The sequence below is a fragment of the Poecilia reticulata genome, linkage group LG2 (assembly GCF_000633615.1).
Source record: "Poecilia reticulata strain Guanapo linkage group LG2, Guppy_female_1.0+MT, whole genome shotgun sequence".
Taxonomy (NCBI): domain Eukaryota; kingdom Metazoa; phylum Chordata; class Actinopteri; order Cyprinodontiformes; family Poeciliidae; genus Poecilia; species Poecilia reticulata.
The window spans coordinates 2,071,959-2,097,610 of NC_024332.1; the positions used below are offsets into that span (position 1 = coordinate 2,071,959).

At 39.9% G+C, this 25,652-nt stretch overlaps 1 protein-coding gene across 1 annotated transcript in view; it reads right to left on the reverse strand.

Moving 5' to 3' along the window:
• LOC103476105 (gamma-aminobutyric acid receptor subunit gamma-3-like) overlaps positions 1-25,063 on the reverse strand; it is an 86,282-nt gene extending 61,219 nt beyond the window's left edge. Inside the window, exons 1-2 of the mRNA XM_008428206.2 lie at positions 24,578-25,063; positions 24,126-24,280 (exon numbers count right to left, since the gene is read on the reverse strand). Coding sequence (XP_008426428.1) covers positions 24,126-24,280; positions 24,578-24,762 — 340 coding nt within the window. The 5' untranslated portion in view covers positions 24,763-25,063. The remainder of the gene's footprint in view (positions 1-24,125; positions 24,281-24,577) is intronic.
• Between the last annotated feature and the right edge of the window lie 589 nt (positions 25,064-25,652).

The following is a 25,652-nucleotide window of genomic DNA, read 5'->3' on the forward strand; positions in this document are numbered from 1 at the left end:
TTAATAACCTGAATTGGTGTCATTTCAGTAGCTCTGCGTTAGTAATTGAAGCCTCAGGATTTTTTTTAAATCATTGGATCACCAGCATCCATGGAGTTGTGTAATTTTTATTTTATTTTTTCTCTACTGTGAGGTCATGGCTAGCGGAGCTGAAATGCATGTGCACATCAGCTGGCCGTAACCCTGGGGGTCTGTCGGTGAAGGCTTGCTGTGAGGTGTTGGTTCAATTCCAGCTGAATGTTCTGCTCCACTGACTGGGCTATGCACCATGGCACAGCACTGGTGTTTTTCTGAGAAGCATCTTATAACTACATCTATAATTTGAGATCTATGTAAAACGTGAATCTGCTTTCTTTGTAAAAAATCTATTAAGATTGATACTTTTTTATTTTTGAAAACAAGAAAAAGGATCAAAATGAGGTAATATATTCCTCATTTTCACAAGTGGCGCTAATGAAAGTTCTGTTTGCTACAACGACTTCTACTGAGATTAAGATGTGAAGTTTCATAACTGAACAGCTTACTGGGGTTAATTTAGCTCTGCTTTTTAAACAGTTCAACCATAACTTTGTCAATGATGTAACATCCCTATGAAAACAGATTGGAGCCAGTTATATTCCTACTAGATTTATTGGTCAGTAGCTAACTAGCATCTCCAGTGCCAAACACTGTTTGGCAACAAACCCAAGTTCAGGCTCAAAGTCATTTGGAAAGCCCTGGCACTGGCAGCATTTCGAACAATGCATAATTACAACGTATAAATTGTGAAAATATTTTCGGGCATGTATGCATTGTTCCTCCAGGGCAGCCCGGACGTGTTTAAACATGTGCGGGGAAAACCCCTGGACAAGCAGCCAGCCCAGAAACAGACAGATAAGCAGTGCTCACCGATTTGGGCAGCTTTGAATACAGCTTGGAGAAAACCTGGGGATTATAGAGAGCCAGCATCCCTCCTCTGAGACCCATTCACCTTAGAAATTGGGGTGAATGCATCTGAAAGACCACTGAAATGGAAACATGTGGTGCAAAGCTGATCTTTTATAGCAAAAGCACATTGGCACATATGGAAACTGGGACAACCTTAAGGGGATAAACCTAAATATACCCCACAATAGCTTATCAGTGCAGATGATGGCAGTGTTTATCCCCAGATGATGTGCTTTACGGATAGATAGATTTCTAGACAGGAAACACCTCCGTCCAGGGTTTTTAGCATCTGCTTGTGGACATAAAGCATTTCAGCTCCGCTTCATGTGTCATCATATAATGATAATTATAGCAATTATTTTCTTTATCGGATGACTCGTTGTCGTCGTCGAAAATGCTCTTCAAAAGAAATCAACCTCTTTCCTATATGTTCAGAGAATGAAACATCCACCTATACATCTTCATCTTAATTTTACACCCATCCAGGAGAAACTTTCATCCATGGAGCACATTTGATTTCTTTGTCATCCTCCGTGTGTTCCCATCCTCCTCTTCTTCCCCTTCATCGTCTTGTTTTCCAGAAAAGCCTGACAGCTCCCATCTGTATTATCAAATCACCTTGTGGGGCTCGATTAGGAAGAAAGACCCTCCATGCCTGCTTGGCCCGGCTGGCATGACGAATGCATTACGCATTGTCAAGCCCGGCCAGCCTTGTGTGTACATGCTGATGCACATATCCCAGCTGAGCGCTCAGGCTCCCATATGCTCAGTTTCCCAGGATCTGTGCATGGAGTACGAGGGGCCTCGGTGGGCTGCCGGATTCACCACCGAGGGGGGAAGCCCTGGTGTCTTCAGTGGCTGTTTGGAAGCAAATGTGCTGGAAAATAATTTATTGCTCTGCGTTGAGTAAAAGCCATCTAGAGTGCAGTGTCTTCAAGCCGTTTGCTGCTGGTGATGTCTTCAGAAGACATTGCTCTGACAAAGACATTTGCACTCACTGAGGCGTGGAGTTCATAGGGACGCGGCCATCTTGTGGCTCTGGTGGTTACTGCGCTTGTAAAACGAAGACGGCATCATTTTACTTCACTTTTTAATCGGCTTTGATGTCAAAGCAACCAATCGGAATCGAGCAAAGATTGATGAGATGTAGTGTTGGTCTTTTGATGCAGTTAAGTTTTAAGGATATGCAAGTACATATTTTTTTTCAAATAATGAAATAAAGGCATCCAAACTAAAAGAAACTGCAGTTTGTCAAGCTGAAATATGAAGGTGCAATACTACCTGACAACCAGATCAAGTCAGTGTGTGTTGATGAATGTTGATGGGTCACAAAAATAAAAACCACAGAGCATTTAATTTCAAACCTAAATAGTTGGATGCTTGTTGCAAAATTACCAAATATGTTGTTTGTGTTCATTTGCTCAGTCAAACCCAAATCCAGCTCATGAGGCAGCTGGCTGAGGAGTGTGGATAATTTTTATGTATTAAACCAAAAGGAACTGATAAATGGAAGAAGTTTATTGCCACAAAACAAATATAAAGCCAGCAAACCTAATATCTTAATGGACTGAATGTTATGTTTTTAATGTAATCTCTGGTCGGCTTGTGGAGCGCAGGAGGTTGCCATGGCATCGGGTGTGCTTAAATGACAAAGAGATGGAGAGTAAAAAGGTGCGACTGGTTTAGAGTTGATCACCTGTTCAGTTATTTTACCTTTGTCTATACGTCATCTACAACAAACACGGTAAATATGTTTCATTAAGTATTTAACAAGCAAATGGCTTCTACCGCGATAATTATGTGAAATAAAACTGTCTAATATAAAAACATATTTTAGTGCTGTCGGGCTCAGAATCTGAGAGGCTTTTCTTTTATCAAAAAATTTTTTTTGCCTCTTATTTAGTGGAAATATTGATGTTGATGAGATTTTCTCCAAAATGACAACCTTTATAGCTCCACTGTTGAAAATGAGGAGCCAACATTCACAAATGACAGTGAAATAAAATCAGGTCCATCATCTGATTCCTCTGGAACCTGTTGGAAAAATATCCCAACTTCAGAAGATGTGATTTAACCTAACAGAGCTCTGTGGTTCCTCCCATCAGTATGAGGAGGCGCCATGTTAGGAAGAGAAGTGGAAGCTGCAGGATCTTCAGAACAAACAGGTCATGATGTTAGGCTACTGATTATCCCTCTGTCTGGACACAAGATCAATAGAACCAGTTTAAAAGCTAAAATAAATGGTTATATGCYAGACATGGAAAACTGGGATGCACTCCATGCCATGATGTTCAGAGTTTAGGTCTCATGGCATCTCRAGGTGTCAACATTGCAGCCAGTGGGCTGAGGGAAATACAGCTTTATTTTGTAGCAATTCAAGAGCTACCAGCTTTTATCGCTTAGCAAAAAAAAATTAATCAGCACAGAAACTTCAAAGCAATATAATATATATATATTTTGTTTTTGTCATAGTACCCTAAAGAATTTAAAACTACTTTCGCCCCTGGTGTTACTATATTCTTGTCTGAAGTACTTCACAATTAATCCAAGCCTATCGCTGTTTTCTAGTCTTTAGAGAAATATGCTACCAACAATATGGAATAAATTATTTTATGTTTGGGTCATTATTCAAAACAAAAAGAGCAGTTCAGTTAAATCTCTGTGACTCCAGCTGCGTCACTTAAGAAATGTTTCTCTGCTTTAATTCTCAGCTCACCTGGTGCTGAATTGCATACTGAAACTTTAATTGAAACAAATGTCCTTAAGTAGAAGAAAAAACATGCAGTAGAATTGCACAATTATGGGCAAATTTCTATCTAAAACCAACTAATGGCAGTAAAATGGGCAAAAAGGTGTCAATTTCCTAAACTGTTCTGCAATATTAGTGAGACTGAGATGAAGTAATTAAACCGATTTGGCATGCACTTTGGAAATGGTTCCAAGCTCCTATTGGGTGTTTTAGTTTCCCTCCTCAAGAAAGAAAAAGCTGGCCCGCTTGCATCAGTGTGTGATCGTATCGCCGACGGTAACACTTGGAAACATCAATCAACACTTTTTGCACTTGTGAGACCGTAAAAGGAAAGCAGATAAAAACTTAGACACACTTTCCGGCTGTAGCCCGTTCACATGTTGGCACATGTGCATCATTATACCGCCTCTTCCAGCCAACCTCCCCACACTGTAACCATGGAAACAGACAGCAGCCATCTGGGTTACTATGATACGGGAGGAAAAAGTAAGACCAACAAATATGAGCCAAGATCTAAAGTTGAATAGGCACTTTTTTTTCTGAATGGATTACCTATTTCCCCCCCTACAACAACAGCTGCATCTTTCAGTTAATTTACAGACAGATATGATCTATTTACTGCATCTCGTTGGGACTTAACCATTGGGGCTTTATCTGCCTCCAAGAAATGCTTAAATAAATAAAACGGCATGTGCGTGTGATGAACAGCAGCCATCTGGCTGTGCCATGCAGGATGAAGCCGAGGCTAAAAATGCTTTCCAAACGCTGGTCGACCCGCATCTGTAATATTTCTGAAGCACCTCACTTCAAGGATGAGCTCCAGCCAGCCATCTGCGCCGTTCAGAGACACATTACATGCAATCACTGGCGACTAGGATTCCATTTTCCTTCACATGCAGGCAAGGCCGCTAGGTTTTACTTCAATATGCTCAAACTCAATTCAGGCAACACTTTAGGTTCGGCAGTAGATTCAGAGAAGATGGTTGGGAAAATGTATGTTTCTTGCCAACAAAAGCACTGAGCTGGAGAGGTACGGTGTATTACTGAGGCATTATTGTCAAGATAAAGACCAGAGGTGCACCGACTGCAGTTTTCTGGATAATCACAGACCTTTAAGCCAGCCAGCAAGTTAAGGAATACAAACGGGAAGCAACACAAAGCAAGGCACCACCATGTACAACACACACATCAAAATCGCAATAATATCTCAAAAGACAAGAAACGTTCCGTCTGGCAATGTAGCAATTGTAATTGTTTGAGTGCCAAGAAGCCCAAAAGGTTTACTTTCAAAGTTGCTTCTGCATGTCAACATTTGAATAACTTGCAGCAGCAGTTTTATTCCCACATTTTATACCTCTACAGCCACACGTAATGTAAATTGTACTGCTTGACCCTCAAGGCTGTGTTTTATGAGACCCAGAGAAAGCAAAAAAAATATGCAACAGAAACCTTCACTGGTTTTATAGAGGAGATAAAAGCGACATTGGCTGCTGGTAAAAACTCATATTCCTTTTGTGAACGCACAAATAAGAAAAAAGAAGAGAAAAAAAGTCATTTGAATCCCATTGAAAAGACTTCCCCAACGGACAGATATTGATCGAAAGTGTAGGTTTGTACACAGCGCTTTGTGTATGGGAGTGCGTGGGGGAATGAATGAGGACACACTGTTCCACTCTGGCAGACTGTGTTCACCTCACCGAACCAATGTAATAGTTCTGAGACGGCAGGATATTTCTGCTCCTTCAGAGGTTTAATAAAGAATCATGTAAAGGGGAGGATCTTGCTCCGTATGAACTGACACCAGGCAATAACAAGTGTGGCTTGTGCCACACTTGTTGCACAAGCTGCTTCTATGAATTAAGGAAATAATAATATTGCCTTTTCCCAGGTTTACTCACTCTCCACCAAGCCAATAAAATTACTTAGTTATTTTAATTTAGCTTGGATCTGTGTTGTAATCTATTGACAGGAAGCTGAGAATTAGATCCAGCTGCAAAAAGCAGTTAAGTCTTTGTTGGGCATTAATGTGACACATTTATGTCACTTTACACAACAAAGAAAAAGTGGGGGGGGGGGAGGAAGAAAAAGAAAGTACACTCCTGTCACAGCGGGTGACGCTGTGCAGATTTAATTAGACTTTGTGTCCATCAGGTAAACAATGAATTATGCATTATTTTGCTCTCCTGATGCAGTCACAACAATGGAGACCGCCCGATCCCAAACAAGCCGGTGCGGGGGATGAAAATTTCTGCTTTTTCAGACTTTCAGAAGAGCTGCCACCTGCTGACACGCGTTCGCAGCATGAGACAGACACACACAGATAATCCCCGTTATTCTCCCTCCATGACATTAACTCAAGCCCCCTTAAAGTGCCCACATTTCCAAAAGTTAATTGAAGCAAGGATGAGAAATGCGTTGCATGTAGTGTTCCTGCAATGGGTTTGCACTACAAACTGTTTTGCAATATGGCCGTTACTGATTGAATACCAGTCAGGGTTGGACACTGTGGAAGATAGAATAGTAACTAAACAAATCTGAAAGCTTAAACTTTATACACGTTGTCAGAAAAGTGCAAGGATGTAAAGTTCGAAATGTAGTGTCATCAATCTCTCCTTTAGTCTACCTCTACCAATTTAAACCTGAAAAAATAAATGTTGGTTGTTCAAGTGGGATTTTCTATTTATTTCCATCTTTTAGCCATACAAGTAACGAAACATCAAAAGGATCTCTTTTAAAATCTTTAATAATGCCAGGGAAAAACATGTGGTTGCATTTTTCAGATTCCTCTCCCTGGTTTAAACTGAATATTTTCACCTTAAACTAATAGTGTAACAAAAATATGTTATGAAAGCTGCCAGAGCTCATGTTATCTATGCTGGACCACACTGAGGTTCTGTGATCATTACTCAGGGTTAAAGAACTGCACACTGAGAAGCTAAGTGATTTCTGATGTCTTTGGGGAAAACATTTCTAATAATATTTATTTACTTTTGAGAAGTTAGTCTGTGCTATCGTCTGCAGTGTTTTTCTTAACAACCAGCAAACTGTAAGGCTCCACGGTGCAACTAAATGTTGCATGCATTACTCACTGGTCATATACACACAAACATTATATAGAATGTTTCAAGTCAGTATGTGAGTTTTGATCGAGTTGCATTTAATGGAAAAATCAAAGAAGGCTACATAAGACCAACAGGAAGGATTTTTAACAGAAATAATATGTCTAGGTTTTGACCAACCTGACTGGAAACTGTTGGGGGAAAAAATGACTTTAAGGGGGTGCTGTGGTGGCGCAGGGGCAAAGCACATCCAATGTATCTCATAACCCTCCTTCCTGTCAAACTACTTTCAAATAAAGGCCACTAGAGCCAACAAAAACCTTTAAAATAAAAAATGACTTTATAGGATTACATCACTGTTGTGTGTAAGGTACTTCACCCAAGCATACTTGTGGGAAATTGGATGGAAGGAAAACATGTCAAAGAATATGCTACACAAGAAACAAGATAGTCAACTTACATACTTTTGTGAAGCTATTTGGAAGGGCAAGTCTGGAAGAAGAGTGGAACATCATAGAAAAAACAGTTTTCTAGATCATCGAGAACTTCCAGATTGTGTAGATTATTTAGGACATTTAAAATCATCTACCACTGCATTGTTAAACTTGTTCAACATTGGAAGCAGATGAGTGAAAAGTACAGCAATGTGAAGCCTTTTGGACAACCTTATAACAAGAAGGTCAGCAAAGAAGTGACTTCTGTCCAAGAAAAACCTCCCGGACAAACTGCAACTCTGAAGAAAGCACAAGAATGGACAGCAAACAATTTATCCAATAATTCAGCAGTCTGATTGTTTAAGGCATCTGGGAAAGAGCCAGAATTCAAGTTTTACCTAGAACCACAGCCAGGACAAAAGAATAGGGCCTAAACATCCGAGAGGATCTTTATCCAAATATCCACACAAAAATTACACAACTCTGACCACTAGGTGATAGCAAAGTGCTTCCAGAATGTGTATAATATGCATTTAATGGCATTATTGGGAAACGGGTACCACCTTGTTTGCATACAGCAGCATAAGGCGAATTAGCAGACAGACTTACTCAAATTTTGAACCTCTAAATTGGGAACATCTTCTATCCAACTCAAAACCTGTGGTCAGTTCTCAAAGCAGAAGCCAACAAATCATTCCCAAGAACTAATGATATTGGATTCACTGTCAGTGAGGATTTGGCACATGCTCGACATAAAAAAAATAGTGTTTCTGCAAAAGAAAGCCTCCAAAAATAGCACTTAATGCACCTAAGGATGTGTAATCATAAAATCTGTAAAAAAAAAAAATAATAACCTTGGTGTTGCTACCAGACATTCTGGTCTTTAGGTTAAAGTTGTCGAAATATATTGATTTTTGTGCATTTGATTTAGTCTAGTTGTATAAAAAACTTTCTGCATGATTTAGTTCAGTTGTTTTGTGGAACAAATCAGAGGAACTGTTTTTGTAAGATATTTTTTCAATGCAAGGATTATGTCGTTCATGCTCGCAGCACGTTGTTAAGTTGTTTATATTTAGTGAGGCAGTGAAAATCTTTAATGGAGGCACAGTTTGGGAATATTTTCACAGGAAAACAAGTACAAAAAAAAAAAGGAGACAGATTTAACAAAGTGCTTCATCTCATTTGTTCTCCACCGTAATGCAGCTGAAAAAGAAAACAGACTCGATGAGAAAACCAAACCACCAAAGCACTGCATCTTATCTCTTTTCACATCTTCAAAGTTCATCCGCACCTTGCAAATCCCCGGCTAACCAGCCGTGCTTTCGCCGGAGTGGAGCGGACCCGGGACTCACAGATGGAAATCGATTTAATGGTTAGAGCTCACAGGGATGGGGAATGTGTCAGACATGATCCAAGCCCAGCTTAGTCTTATTACTGCCCTAATGCACTTCGGTGTGGTATCAGTCCACCACTTTAAAGCTCCACATGATTACCTGGCCATTCCTGTGTGGTTTCTCATTAACACGATACATTGAAGGAATGAGAGGCGTGGGGTTTACCGGGCCCGAAAAGCTCTTGGAGAAGAGTTCAAGCTAAATTCCTGGGTCAAGGTCTCTGCAGATTTTAAAGCTTTGATTTGCAAACATATCTGCCTCAGGGCTGATTTCTATCTGTTAAGCTTCATACTATTGACAGTTTCTGTTATGATCCTCTGCAGATATCACCATGGCAACATAACGTTTCACATATGGTGTATCATGGTAGATATAATGATTCTGTAAATGACTGTAGTCTGAACATTAGAGATATACCCAGTACTTGATTTTAGACTCAGTCAAAAGCTCCAAAATGAATATATACGTATGGTTTATGGAAAACTGAATTCAGTTTCAGAAGCCAACTGCAGGCCTAACGTGGCTTACTTAAGGTCAGAGTTTATGAGTCAATGATGAGAGAAATTGGGTAAAAATGGAAGAGTTAAAACATGAAGAATACTGAAAAAAAAGAAAGAAAGCGTGTTTCATATTACAATTCTCCATAACTATTGGGAAATTATTCCACAGTCCGACGAGACAAGAGTAGGACTTTCTCTAATGTGGCATCTAGTTGAATATAGCATTTCAGAAAGAGATTGTACCAGCAGTTAAACATGACTTTTGTTGTTTAATGGTTTGCTGCTTCAGGTGGAACTATGAATTCTGCTCAGCCAGAAAAAGATCAACAAGTCTACCCCTGAATAATTTAAAAAACTGATAAAGGTTATTGTGTGATGTTTTGAAACCCAGGCTAGGATGCTGCAGTACAACCCACAAAACCCTCCAACGTGGTTGAATTAAAACAAATCTGAATTCCTCCACAGCGACTCATTACCAGCTGTCATAAATGGTTGATAGCAGTTGTTGCCGCCTTGGGTGGCACAACCAGTTACTAAGTTTAGGTAGCAATTACTCGTTTTTCCTCATAAAAACTCTCATTCACGTTATCCCTGTTCGATATTAAACATAGGTTGATCGGAAGCGACAGAGAGAAAGCAAAAGCAGGAGCAGTCTGCAAGGAAGCAGATATTACCGCATGGCAACAAACCTCTAATAACTCCTAGCGGTTTGTTTTCTTCTGCATTTTCGCCTTAATCTGACCACTAGACATAAAATCGTGTACAAAGCGAGATGATGGACACAAATTGGGAAGGACTGTCTCGACACTCTGCAAAAGCTTTAATGCATGGAGGTTTGGTCCTCTTGCATATTTTCTAGGCGCTAGGTTCCCAAAAGGAGAAGTCTGAAATTAAACTGCAAGAGCAGAAAGTACTTAGTTAGTCTTCTTGCTGACAGCCGTGTGACTTTCATAGTACAAACTTTCTTGCCTGGTAAATCTCATAATGATGCTATTTATGACAGCTTCCCAAACCGTGTGCGAAGACTTATTCTCATTTAAAAGGGTGAACATTTTGCCTAACTTCTGTGCGGCTCTGCTGATTTATCTCAAACAGGACTGTGTGGATGCACGGTGTGGTAAATAACTGTTGTTCAAAGACATCCTCAACCTACACATTGATTTTCTTTACCAAGAACATTCACCGGTTTTCCTCCTGAGCTGCATCAGAGAAAGTTTTCTGTGTAGCTACACATCTTTAAAGTGCTTAAATGTTCAGCATATTTAATAGGTTTGCTGACAATGTTACATACGTTGCTTCTTTTTTTTGACAATAAAGTTTAATTCACAATTTATGGAGAAGCAAACTAAAATTGAAAATGCATTCCCTCAGTGATTTCACCTCTTGTGAAGAACTGTACAACATAGAGGTAATTACCTCATTATTCAGTCCTCAGTCAAGTTTAATACTGAGGTATTAATACCTCAGTATTAATGCTCAAAGCTTCCACAGTTCATTCCAAACTACAAATACACATTTGCACAAAACTCACCAACTTTAAAATTGTATCCATGTCTACTTTGTCATGCCCACATGAAGCTCACAAGAAAAGCTTATTGCTCACCAAAAGGAATAAATACAAACTGAAGGGCATTAATCACTACAGCTACACTCATCAAAACAACTTTTAAACAGAAAGCAACTTCTTTACCATTCTAACAGCTAAAACTTCAATACAAAAACACATGAAAGCACAGCTAACTACTAGCCGATCACAAAAATCTTACTTACCCACAATGCAGTTTTTTAGACAACCCTGTTTGTTTAAAAATAAAACATTTACTCCACGGCATCTCCAAAGTATCAGCATGCAGCATTTACAAAGTTCTCAACTATACATTCGAAGTAAATTATTATCAAGGAAGGCGAGCTCACTGAAAAACAGTTCTGGTCTGCTAGCTCACCTGGCCTCCATTGAATCAAACCTGACAGGAAGTAGCTTCACATCAGGTTGCTCAAACGGCTTCCTTCAACTCTCCACTGACCACCAAGCGCAGTCCGAGGTCTTCAGTTGCGTCTTCTTAAGGTTGTAGGTATTCCTTCAACGTATCCTTTCACTGGTTTTCATCCAGCAGCTTTTAAATCCCTCCATAACTTTCCTTCCAGGTCTCTGTCCTTCTCTGCAGCCACTCGCAAACTCCACAGGTGGAGCTCATCAGCCAAATCAAAGTGGAACTTTTCTAAATGATGCATTCGCTGCTTCAGGATATTTTAACCCCGATAGAGCGTAGCTGCACCATGCATTGTTTTTCTCAGTCAAAACAAGTCCAAAGTGTTGTAACTTTTGTTATTACTCTTACTCGTAACCTTCAGTAACGGAGTTATTATTTTACTTTGACATTTTAGACTTAACGCTCACTAAATTAGAAGTAGTTGCCGTGAATAGTATCCTTTGTTGTTGCACTGCTCTTTATAGAGTAAAACAAGTTGTAATAACTGCTAATTATTCAGACTAAAGTCGGTCTCTTAACAGAAATGCTACCTGTAGACACTAAGTAAATATAAAATGGATCCAGTCCTATTGCTTAATAGTCAGATAGAAACTTGTTGTCTTGTGTGAACTTAGTTTTCATGAGACCATTTACACAGAAATGAGCCCGAACTATGGCAAAATGAGACATTCACTTCAAAATTCAGATACAGAAAGATCTTTTTATGGCTCAATATAATGGAGATTTTTAGACTGTTGTTTTATTCATTTAAATGTAAAAAAAAAAAAAAACTGTCATGTCCATTTAATTTTTTTAAATTGGGCAAAGGAAAACATTGAAGGTTTTTTACATAGTGTAGCTGTCAATCTAAATTCTCAAACTTTATCCCAACATGTTGAGAGAAAGTTCCAGACTGAGATCCAGAGCTGGATAATTGTTGTGCTCCATCATCAACATCATTGTCTACAGCCTGTATATTAAAACACACTTCGGTGCTTATCCAAACACATGCTCGGCATTATTAATGCGTGTTTGCTTTGTTGCAGACCAGCTGCTGCCTGCCTTCTCCCCCCCACAATGCCTGGAAGGCTAATATAGATGTAGCAGCACGCCTCCTTATTGAAATGTACAACCAACTTGAATTCTGGGTAATGTAGGAAGATGGTCGTGATGACAAATGGCTATCTTTGGAGTACGGAAAACTTAGTTTGCACTTTCAACCTTCTGCGGACAATGTTGCGGGGGGGATGAAATGCTAAATCAGCGAAGCGAGACTCTAGGATTTATGTGAATTAATTTCCTCCAGCGAGCGCGCGGGCGCTTCCGGAGTCGTACTTGCATCAAAGAGCTTTATAAAAGGTTAGCAGGATAAGTGCTGCTTCACGTGTGCGTTTTTTTCCCTTAAATTTGCATCTTGTGTGAAGCTCCCGCCCCGTGGGACACTGTCGGCTCGGCTAACCTGGACGCCTCAGATGTGAGGAGGAGCGTTTGCCAGGACTCTAAACTTCTTTTCATCTAACAAAATGTCACTGGACTTGAAAAATTGAAGAGGCTTGTGTGCGGTTTGTCCTTTAAGCTGCTGTGTTGACACCGCTGTGCCAAATGTCGGGTCTGCGAAGATGAAGGAGAGGAGGCCAGCCAGGAAAGAGTTGCCACCAAAAAAAAAAAAAAAATGTCAAGAGAAACATCTGAGTCGGAGGTGCAGAGGGCGTCTATTTAACTATGTCCAGGTGTTGTTATCTTTTGGGATTGTCCCATAATGCAGCTGGTAAATGTTAGGTGGCTCTTTAAAAGCTGCCGATATAGCAGGATTAATCACTCACAAAAGTAACAAATATATATTTAACTGGAAATAAATGTGTTAAATAATATTGTAATTGATTTTTTTTTTACTTTTTTCTTTTAAATATCCTTGGCAGTTTTATTAGATAAGTCAAACAACTTCTTATCCTATCAAAGGATCTTAAAAATGCATAAATTATAATATGTCATGACACTTAAGTGTTAACTGAATTTTATTTTATTTTATCTCTTAAATGAATATAATTTGGGAATGCTGAAAAGACTGCTTTTTAATGCTATTATAGAATTTTATACAATGACTAAAGTGATGAAATCTTGAAATGTAAGCCTGTCTTTTGCATGAAAGCAGCTCCAGTTTTGTTCAAAATTCCAGTTTCCTACTAGCAGCATTCGCCCATGCAGTCACCAGTGCCTTTGCTTTACCTGCAAGCTTAGCTTGCTGAAGAAAAAGGGATCGTTATCTCCTCAGTCTTGCTCAGTTGCTCCCAAACGCCGATGTAACAAGGCGCGTAATTTACAGAAACAAGTCACTTCAAGCCCCAACTTAACCAAAGATGTAAGATAAATCAATGTCATTTAACATGAAAACTCTCCGGTGAAAAGCAGCGGATCAACAACACAAATAAGAAAAGGGCAAGCGAAATAAGACAACCACTAAATATGAAATTCTCTAGACCACAGATTAACACTTAATATAAGAAGAGGGGGTAAAAAAGACTTTAAATCTGCTCTCATTTTTCTTGTTGAAACGACATTTGTAAATAATGGATGTCTGAGAAGGTCCCCCACCCACCCCCCGACTTCCAGGCAGTGGCTTGCAACCGGGCGCAGGTAAAGGCTGAATATAGGCTGTAAATATTTCATTTAAAAAGAAAAGCAGGAAGAACATTTACTGACTGTGTTACAGCTCAAGCCAGAAGTTTACTTACACCTCTTTTCTCACAGTCTGAAGGCAAACCAGACCAGTGTACGTTCTAGTATCTAAGACCTGATTCTGTTTTTAAATGATTTAAAGATGGATTTTACACGCTGCTTCCTCCTCTTCAGAAGCCAGAAGATATATTTAAATGTAATTATTACAGCTATCAGTGCATTTTTTAATTCCTCCCACATATTCTTGCTTGTTCTGATCCAGCTGGGTAGTCACAATGATGAGACCGACACCCTGTTAAGAAAATAGTAAGCCAATTCATTAACTATGTAATCATTTGAATGCGAGGCGGTTAAAAGGCATTTCAATCGGAAAATTGGTAATTACCAAAGAGGACCGCATACAGTTTTTCAAAATGAGAACATGCATTGCTTTACATCTCTAATGAGGTTCAGGGCTACTTCTTGCTGTTAATTGAATCTGCCTCGAGGAAGTTGTTGATCATATCGCTGTTCCAAAAAGAAAACAAAGCAGAAAATAAAGAACCACACAGGTTGCCGCGGATCCCACGGAGGCCAGGAGAGAGCAGCTCAATCAAATTACCCACAGGCCTGTCTGTGTGTTTGTGATTGAAGTTTTTAACTTTCTAATGGCAAACACACTCTGAGTATTTCTTCTAAACTCTGTCAAAAGTTTTTTGGTCTAAACTCAGTTCCAGTGAGAAATGATGGGGGGTCTGTGACTGAAAAGCAGGTCCTAGAACGCGCTCGACAATCGGTGTAAAATTATATTTTGCTACATTTCCTATTGTTGAACTTGTTGGACCAAAGGACCAAAAGTCTCCTGGTTAGCTGAGATGCAACTTTGCAAAACTAAGACCTTTCTCTTGAAAGATATCTCGTTATCTTGCCAACCCTTTCAGAGACTTTTTCTCACTGTCCTGTAACAAACATTAACCTTCAACAAGCCAAATCTCTCTCATCATTTCTCTTATCTTTGCTGGATCTGAATTCATTAGGACTTTGTCGCATTTTCTCTCATGAATACTCCTTCAAATTGTGTAGAAACTGTATTTGAACACTTCCCACACTGATGGGCAGCAGAAACACTTTCCAACTTGGCAGTGTGTTAAACATTTTCCAGAAAAGCACGCTGCCAAAACTCCTGCTTTTGCAGAGCCAGTCACTCAAATGATGATCAAATAAAAAGAGTATTTGGTTGTAACCTTCCCTACTAGATCACACAGAAGTAGAAAGAGTGTACTTGGTTATTCCCCTGACCGCACCAGTAGTCATATATAAATCATGAAGGTTTATTGGGATGTTATGTGCAGTCTCATCGAAAAATCACCATACTGCGTTCCACCAAAGACCGATCAAATCAGCTGTGACTCCTCACTCGGATGTGTGAGATTTTAATACGCGATCAAAAAGTGGGTCAAACTTCCACTCGAAAACTGCAAAATCGCAAGCGTTAATATGCACATAACTTTAGGTGGCCAGGCACAGACGTTGACGGTAAGCAGAGGGAGGTTTATTGCATGAAAAAAAAAAAATGGCAGGGTGATGGAGGGAGTAAGAGATGGGCCAAAAGAGGAAGGTGACTGAATGAGATGCAGAGAGTTGGACCAGATGGAAATGGAGCGAAAGAGACAGGAAACAGCTTCAAAGTAACAATGTCTGAGCAGATTCGTGTAACCCAGGTGTAAATTTTAAATTCCATTCTCTGTACTTTCCACTCTCTATCCCCTTTATCTATCAAATCTCGCGATAGTTCAAACGTACCATCATATGTGAACAGTAAGGTACCTTAAGTATTTATTGAGCACTTGTTTAGATTAATGTTTTTACATTTTATGTCAACTAATTTATATGGTGCGTATTTATTGGCTTTTTCGTGGATGTAAATTGAACTTTATATTTACTGAATATGCATATTGACTGAAAATGATTGTTGGAACTATTTATAGTGCAAAGAGTGCCATTTATTGAACTTGTGTGCACACTAGAATGTTTTGATTATGTATTTATTGAGAAAATGGTTCTGTTTTATTCAGGCCAGCTGAAGGTCCAGACCTAGAACCTAAAGGAAGGACAATTTTGTCCCCACTTGGATATGACTTTTGTCAGCCCAGGACCTGCACTGAACCAAGCACTTTATTAGTAACTTGCTTGGGACCCAAACCAACCCCAGCTTGGGGTGAAAGAGCTGAAGGGTGTGGGTTGTTACTTATAGAACTGTGGGATTGATTAATGCTTTTTTTCTTTATGTTTTTGTTCTTTTCTCTTTTGCACATTTTTACATGGCCATTCGGATGATTTCACTGATGTTAATATGTATTAAATTTTTTCACTATAAATACAAGACACTCGCAACTGCAAACTTCCAGTCTCTGTCTGCTCCTTCTTGAGACGTATCTTGTCTTCTGAGAAATTAGCCCATTTGACATTTTTATTCATCAACCATTTACATTGATTATATTGCAGCATATAATTTTTTCTACAAATATGTTGCATTCGGGTTTCTATTTCTGACTCACACCTGGCTTTCATCTGAATCCTTCTGAAGTCCTCTTTAGTGACACACACGCACACACACACCTACACACACGCACACACTCAAGAGGCGTAGTCACATCTTTGGACATGTGTACAGTAAACAACAAAATGCGATCACAAAAGAATATATGAATAATAGCTCAAATAAAAACAGCTTCTGAAAGGCAATTGATGTCTTATTTAAATGTATGAACTCTCCGCCTGGCCACTGGTGGATGTAATTGTTACCGTCAGACATATTTGACAAAGCAATAACGGCAGATATGATTGAGGGACCTGGCCCGTTTCGGTGTAAATCAATAACTTGTTAGCTGCAGACAATTAGCGCCTTCGGTTGCAGTCGCCATGTCTGATCCCACACAGAGAGGATCTGGATCGGGTCCGCGGTCGAGTTCAAACCGCATAGTAGCATGCAGCATGATTCTGCATTGTGTTTATCCTCCGAGTGTGAAATGAGAGGCAGAACTTTCAGAGAGGGGTGAAAAATGGATGTGGACACCAGAGGAGTGTGTTTCTGGTTGTAAATGTGGAGAATTACAAGAAATCCTTGGAGTATAAATGTAAAGTGATTTAATTATCTCACTCATGAGTTATTATAGTGATTTCCCTTTATGTCCCTGTAGCAAATGTCAGCTGCTTTACCAGAGGTTACTGTCCATAACTCAATCAGCATTATTGCTTCTCAAAAAGCAATAATGTGGTTAGGATTAATATTTATTGAAATAATCAGCTTGCAAAATGAGGCAAGGATCACATAATACTATCTAATTATTGTTTGTTTACTGTTAACAGTAGACATATGCCTCTTTTTTATAAGAATGAAACCTGATAAGACACCTAAAAATGACTGAGACTGTTTGACTTGGATGTCAAGATTAAGATTATGTCAGTGGTTTAATTCTGATTTTTATAAGAGATTTTAATCTAAAAGGAGAGATTAAGAGGACAAAGGGGAAGAATGTTTCCCTTTCAGAGACTGTGTGGTTCAGTTTATTTGAGGAAAAATAGAAAATTTGCAAAAAGTGACCCTAAAATGCGTGTTTTACTAAAGTTCGTCTTTGGATACTTGACAGATTTTCATTTACTTATTTTGCCGCCCATTGACTGTCAACTAACATGCTACATCTACAGCATATTAAGAAAAAAACTCTTCCTAATGTACTCAAGACAGTTTGCAATTTGTCTGTCCGCCTTTGTGAACTGTGGAAATTAAAGCAAGCGGTTTGATAGATGTGTCAGTAAATTAGCTTTCCTTTATGAGTTTTCTTTTTTGTAAAATAGTTTTTTGACCACACACTTTTATAGCTTCTCTCGGATGGTTCTCTATGGCTCCAGTTCTCATGGGCACAAAGACTTAAATCTGCCTTAAACGTATCTTTTAATTCACTAGAGGGCTGCTACATTTTTAGTCTTTAATTAAGCTCTTTGAATAAATCTGCCTCCCAAACGCTGGATGTGTGTCTTAAGAGCACAGTCAGCATCTCACTCCAGCCCACTTCGCCTTCGATTCCCCACGGGAGACGCGCACACGAAACGGTAGCGCACGAACACAGCCGCGCGCATTTAAGCGCAGGATCACTAAGATCTCCCACAGTGATCACACACTCTGAACCCAAAAGGAAAGTGACACAATAGGGGCACCAAAGCATCTCATCTCCATCCAGTCTGCGCCGCTTCTTATCGGCCAAGGTGCGGCACGACATTTGTTCTGCTCGGGGGGGGGAAATTTGGGTCGCTTTTTTTTTCCCCTTAAGTGGACCAGTCACCCACTTTATATGAACATTAAGTTCACAGCTGACTTCACAAGACTGGAGGAGACAGGAGGGAAACAATATAATAGCCCTGTTATGTTGTGGTATCTTGAATTTCTCTTGTTTAACTTCAAGCCCGTTTAAGTTTTAGCTAGCTCCAGTTAGGTCAGTTATTATGACAGCAAGCTAATATTTTCTGTCGCTTCCAACAGTTTTTCATCCGTCAGCTCAGATATACCCAGCGTCCTTTGTTTGATTTGAGCTACCAAAGTGATTTATCTAACTGGTGTGTTTTGCTGCAATATGAGGCTATAAAATAGAGTTATGGCCAGTAAACACAGAAATACTGAACAACAGGAAGCACTTTGCTTCCACAGCCACCAGCTCACAAACAAACCGAGAAGGTTGCTCACATTTGCAAAAAAGAGATAAACATAAAAGCCTGTTTGATTTGGTGTATTTTGCTGTGTTTGAATAGGTAGAGGACTACTTTGATTTAGAATAAATCCAAGTTTATTTGGGAAATGAGCAGAGACTTCGGTAGGTGCCTGTTTACACGAGCGTGCGAGTCACCGTGTGTTTTTCTCTCAGATTTGTTCTCAGCTGAACCTTGTTCCTTTTCCAATGTCTTCATTGTCCCAGTTCTGTTGTTGACTCTGCGTCATCTCCAACTGGGTTCTTTTGTGCAACATGGACACACACACACATTGCCTCACGTTATCTTTCCAATGTATTAACATTTCATGGGCGACACTGAGGTTTGTCAACTGGATCTCATCAAAATTTCACCCTTAATTATGGAAGCAGAGCTGCGTGGAGATTCCCCTCCTGAGAGGTGAGCTACAAGAAAATCCAAACCGAGGAAGCTACTGGGGGAACCAAAATGCAAAAAAAAAATAAAATAAAATAAGTTAGATTTGGGTTAAGTTGGGCATCTTAAATATTCAAAGGAACACAACAATATGAAAATAAGCCCAGATTAAGAATGTGGAAATTAACTCAGGATTTCAGGGTGGTATTATGTCATTTTAATTACCTTCAATTCTGTATTTAATCTACTTTTTGTGTCTCAAAGTTTCTTTTTATTAGCTTAAGACTTCACAACAAAAATATAAACAAATTAAAAGCACCTTTGTACCATTTTGGCTCAATACAATAAAGTTTATGTAAGTACTTCTTTAACAGCAGAAAGAAAGAAACACCGAAAGCATTAAACTAGAATGTTTCTAGGTTCCTATCTTATGATTTTGGGAATATTGACATTTCATCTTCTCATTGCTTCAGTTTACCGGCTCTTTCTAATTGTATAGTCTTAGATTCAGCTCATTGGTTGTGAGATCTAATAAGTCTCACAGAACCCTAAAACCTATTCCTATTGGACTGCGGGTTTCTTTTCTGAACATCAGACCAAACCCTAGAACAGCAAAACCTTCGTCCAGCCAAGAAACTGGACCCAGCTTTCATCTGTCATCAGTTTTTGGCTTGGATCGCAAAGGTCTTCCAAGAAAGGCTTTGTGAACACCTACAACTTGCTAAGCATCCTTCAGAGACTTTCATCAAATGTGTCACTCGGTTCTAAATCCAATGGTAAAAGGTCTCTGATTATCCCAAAACCCAGTAACAGAAAACATCCAGTTTTATTGCATTTTTTTAGAAGTAGAAGTGGAAATAGTTCTAGCTGAGAGAGGGATTCAGGGGTTCATTTCTTTTTCTCTGCCAACTTCTAACTCAAATTTACCATCACCTCATTAAATCTCAGATCGATAACATTTAGAAACATGATCTTTCTTTTGACATCTGAGAGTCAAGCAGACTCTTGACACATTTTTAGGTATTTAAGTATAAAACGAGCTCCTGTTCCACTCAAACTTTGTCAAAAAGAACGGTGTGCTTGGAAGTGCAGTTTGTCTAGTACACAGTCATTCTGTCTTAATTTCTTCAGCATAATTGACGTTGAAGAAACTTTTTCCGCTATTAAATATTAAACATTAAATCAAAAGCTGCCCGTTCTTCTTTAAGAATACAAATGGTACACATTATTTTATGGTTAAGTCAACATGTAATTTAGCTCAGTACAGTAAAAGAAAAGAAAAGCAGATGATGCCCACCACTATCAGGCTTTTCTCATGAAAACTAAGCTGCCTTCTTTTAGTCAGAGTCCATTTATTTTAGTAATGTTCAAGGGAAATGTCATCATCTGCCGGACTAAGGTGAGGAGGGACCACCAAGCTTGTTATCTGCACACAGTTGAGAAGCCAAGCAGGAAACTGGCACCTCGTGAAGGAACAGTTGGCGCTGAATAACGTATTCTGTTTCTGGAAGAACGCATGCCATCATCCAGATGATGTGCTACTCGTACAAACAGATGGAAAAAAAAATCTAATTTCTGCATCAAAACACAGAATGTTTCATGATAAAAGGTTTGGGTTGCTGAACTGTTCCGCCTTCAGTTCAGATCAGTCACCAAATTCAAACCATTGAATACTAAATACTAAAACGGGAGGGAAAAAGTGTTGTTTTGCATTTTTCTTTTTAAAAACTACATTTGTAGTTTTGCTATAGCAGCTTTTTTTATTAGGAAAAAAACCCTGTCAGCAAATATGAATGCCAGCATTTTTTTTTTCCAGATAAAGGAACATCTTTTTTAAGCATTTACCTTTGCTGTCTGTACCAGTCTGAGTTTCACAGAGTCTCCTAACTTTTTTTTTTTGGAAACAGTGCTTTTTGTTAGTTGGCAGTATCTCCTTTTCGAACACATCTCATTAATCAAGCCTGTGGTTACATTTAAGTAGCCTTTGGGAAAGCAAAAACTGTAGAATAATGATAAATGCACTGCATCTGCGAGAAAAGATATACTAAACATAAATAAATATAGTTTATCAAGTCGTTTGAGTAGCGCTAGCGAGATAATGGCTTTGGCTTTGTGGTAGTTTTGGTAACTCATTACCAAAACTACTAAAATCAGTAAAAAGGGTGAAACATCCGAAGGAGTGAATACTTTATATAGACAAATTAATATCAGTGGGTTTTTTTCTTCAAACATATCAGCTAAAAAATGACTGTCATTTCTGCATATTTTGAAGCATTTAGGGTTATATTTTTGCCTGTTTGTAGTATCTCTCTGTATCACAACAGTACCCTTTAATAAAAATTCACTTGGGTTACGTTAATGTGCGTGACACAAATGCATGTTTTGCCACCGTCATTAGTCCGCCCTCCATTTAAAACTCATAGGAAACCCTAAAATGTGTTATATAACCTTTCTTACACAGAGGCTGTTTACTTAAGCTTGGTGTCTTCTCCAGAAGCTGCAGGAAGCAACGCAAGCAAACAAAGATGAAACAAAAACTGTGCATAATCCTAAATTTTAATGTAGGGCAGCTCCCAAATGGTTTCCGTATCGGATTCTATTGATTCTGACTAAAACATAAAATAATGAGGCACAATAAAAGTGGTACCAGTAACAAGCCCGACTGGAATGTGAGAAAAGTATTGAGCCAATATCTACATTTGCAATTAGAGGCCATAAATATCTCGCAATCATACTAAAGCTGAGTCACCAGCAGCCACAACCTGCACTCAACACTCAGGAATCCATGCGACAAACGATGATTTCTACTTTCTGGAAATGGAGCAGTAACAGCATTCCGTACGGACGGTCATCACCGGCGGTTTTTCCAGGCGGCGGCCCACCAGTGAGAACACACCAGGTATCAAACCAGTAACCGGTTTTGATTAGAAAGGCCTCAGAGAAGCTCAGAGCAGTGATTGCATTGTAAACATGGTGGAAACCACGCGAGTGCAATCAGCAGAGGATTTGAACTGGACGTTGCCAACTCTGCTTCTCTCCCTGCGAAAACGGCACAAAGACGTTTGATGAGTTTCAGACTGAGACTGGAGGAGAAGACCGCCGGAGTCTGGTTTTCAAGAAGGTTTTTATTTGTAAAAATATGTATAATTGCCCTTTGGGATAAATTGTCCCACGCTGGTTAGTATCAGTGTTTGACAGAAATGAACTATGAAGTGACACCACAGCTAATCAGCTCTATTTACAACCTGTTTTACAACCATTCAACTTATTTTAATGCTCCTGTGCTAAAATGGTTCTCTCATTCTAATTTCCTTTCCCTGGATTATGAAGTGAATTATTGGCTTTCTCATCTGCTGCATTTGAGTCTTTCAGGCTCTCTGCAGGCTCTGCTAAACATAAGACGAAGACTGGAGATTCCTTTGGGTGAAATTCTGAAACAAAAAAAGACTTTGTGCTATCATTTGAAATTGAAGATTATTAGTTATTGAACCATGTTTCAAAGCTTAGAAGTTTCTAATTTTGGATTATGGTGCCATATTTGATTGGTAATTGTAAAAAAAAATTCAATTATATTGCAATTGTAGAACAAATCAGCAAGTGAAAAAAAACTATCTTTTTCAATATTTTTGAAATAACCTCTCAAGGGTACAGAGATTACTCTCTCATTTGCTCTTTTCTACCACAAGAGGCAGTAAAATGAACCACTACCCATGAGTGACTTTGGTAGCATACTTTACATCACCTCAGTGTCCTCTAAATACCACCACCAAGGTTTGTGTCGGACATTTTGATATACAATCTCAAATATGGTTTGGGAGATGCAGAAACGGTAGACCCAGATTCAGAATGTTGAATCTGGGTCCTTAATTCACTCACAATTTTGGGCCAGGATGAGGTAGCCATAGCTACAGTAAATGCAAAGCTCACTAGTGCCATGGTTGGACTATGTATAGCCCAAGGTGCTGAAGGCTCTGGATGTTGTGGGGTTGTCCAGACATGCCTCTTCCAGATAACAGGGGCTGTGGAGTGGTGGACCAGAGCGTTGGTCATCATTTTTATTGAGGGGAACCAGAGACTGTGCTCCTACAGTTGTCACTCTTCCTAGTCCCTGTGGAGATGTTCACGCTAGCGTGGTTGAAAAGAAAACTCAGTCCAATCATCAAAATCATTCCTCTGACAAAGTTCCTGAGAGAGCTACGAAGGTTTGGTCGTCCGTTCTACTTGCGTTCTGTGGATTATTGCATGTCCAACCCAGCCATTCCTCTATATCTTGGAGAAAAGGTGGTTGGACTCTGCCAGGGCTGTCCTTCATCACGAATCCCTTGTTTTGAGTTCATGGATAGAATCTCTAAGATATGGATTATGTCCACAAGAGCAGGATCCCAGATGCAAGTGGCTAAATTGACATTCCATGGCAGGTTGGCTGGACTGAACCTTGGAGGCAGGGTTTGAAGCTCAGGCACCCAGGAGTAACTCAAAGAAACACCTTTACTCCTTCACATCTAAAGAAGTTAGTCGACGTGGTCCGGGCACCTCCCTTTGGATGTTTGTCAGGCATGTTCCACTGAGAGGGGATCCTGTGATAGATCCAAAACTTCCTGGAGAGAGTATATATCCCTTATATATCCCTTCCAGCCAAGGAATTCCCCATGAGTACTCAAGAGTGGGAGACGAATGTCCAGGTTTTCCTCTTAAACTTGTTGCCCCCAACAATCAATCGGATCAACAGAAGACAATAGATGGATCTATTGTCTTCTGTTTTGGAATAATACATATGTTGTATACACCCACAACTTCAGTCAAGGGAAAGTGACTCACTCCTGCCTCTTGTGGCAGACAAATATATGACAACAATAAAAAAAAGTTGAAGTTAGTGGATTTTATTTACTTTCAGAAATAAAAGAATATTAAAAATTCAAGATTTGGTTTGAGACCAAGATTCCATTGATTAGACCAATTATCACAATAATAATACTTTGCTTTGCTTTGTTTATAATAAGGATATCAAAACTGTTTTCAACTGCTGGTGAAAAAATGCATCATTGATTTTATTTTCACTTGCTTTTCAGGGCTTCCATACAATTTTTATCAGTGGCTTGAAAGCAAATGATTCAAATGAAGCTTTATCGTGAATAATTTAAGACCATTATGTCCACGTTTGTCTTATGGTCATCAAAGAAGGCTAAGCATCCGGATCACTGAAGAGGAGCTAAGCCTAAAGGTAGGTGGTGGTGCAGGTGGGTGTGTGCTCCACCTTCCAGCAACATCAGCATCCAACTTTTCCCATGCCGCTCTTACCACCAATGTCTGGCCGCAGGGTCTTGTCGTACTCCCTCAGCAGGTTGTTGAGGATGAGCGTGGCGTCCTCCTGGTGCGACCTGGGCACCAGCATCTGGTTGACGGTGGTGTCGTGGAGGTCCTCCTCGTCGTCGCCATATTCCAGTAAGTCAGAACTGAAATGGGGGGAAGGAAAAATAAATAAATAACATATGTGAATGAAACAAAATGAGATTGTTTTCTGTTATTTTTGGAATAAAAACTTTTGTCGCAGTCGAAAAAACACGACAAACAGTGAGGCGCATAATTGAGTATAACCAGGTGAAAAGGGTTTTTCAGACCTTTTTTTTTTTTTTTTCTTGTTTGTTTATATGGGGGAAGCCCTGAGACAGAAGCAACAAAATGCGCAATTGGCCTCATTTAGCTAACTTTTCCCCCCAGCTGTTGATCAGTTGGAAGCAGAAAGGACTCACCGAGCATCCTGGGTGAGCAGAAGAAGTGTGAAGAGGGTGACCGCGAGCCTGACTGTCATTTTCCCACGGGCGGAAGGCAGTTCTGCTTGCGGGAACTGCTGGACGGGGACCCCGGCGCGCGCCGCTGCTCCTGCTGCCTCTGCTGCTGCTGCCGCTGCTGCCGCGTGCAGGAGGTGTGTGCCCATCAATCCCGCATCCGAACTCCCTCATTCGCCCACGTAGTCTGTGCCCCCGCGCGCGGTCCTCCTCGCTCCTCGCAGGAGGGCTTCCTCCGGGAAGACACCCGACGATCAATCAGGACGGGTGATGAGTCCGGCGGGATGAGGTGGAAATAAGAGGAGGAAGGGGCCAACTCCCTCCTCCCTACCCGCTGTAGCGCCTGTGGGGGCCAACACACCGGTTGGAGGGGTGACGCTGTCTGCCGCCGGAGGACCTTTATCAGCGAATGCGTGACTCATATACTCCGCGCACACTACCTGGGTGTCACTATCCAGATGAAAACTGGAGGAGACGTCATAAGCGTGATTAATGTGCCCCCCAACCCCCTCCTGCGCGCGTAAACACCCCTGCGAATTTGCAAAATAATTTTAAACCCCGAACCTCTTTTTTTCTTTTAAAAAAGACAAAATAAAAAATGAAACAAGACAGGTGCAGTTTTACCGAAGTTGTGGCATTTGTTTGCTCTGATGTTTGCAATTTGCTTGAAGTTGGACTTTATGAAGTCATGTCTGAAGGAGCGCAACACTTCAGCGCGAGTAGAGAGACTTTGTTGCCCCCTGGTGGGTAAAATATGAACGACAACGAGCAATGATTTTTATTTTCCACTATCGCTGTAGGTTTTCTAACCTGCAGGAATGATGAATTATTAGAGCGCTGAGGTGTTTGAACAAAAATGCACACTGCATATGAAAAACAACTTTTTTTCAGATAAATATTTTATTAAATAACTGCTGCAGTAATATAATATGTAGTCTAGAGTTAAAGAATTTAATTGTGAAGTAATCTGATCGCTTTTGGCCTAAGATAACAGTTTTCAAAAGGTTTGTTCCTTTGAATATATCTTCTAAGTCATAAA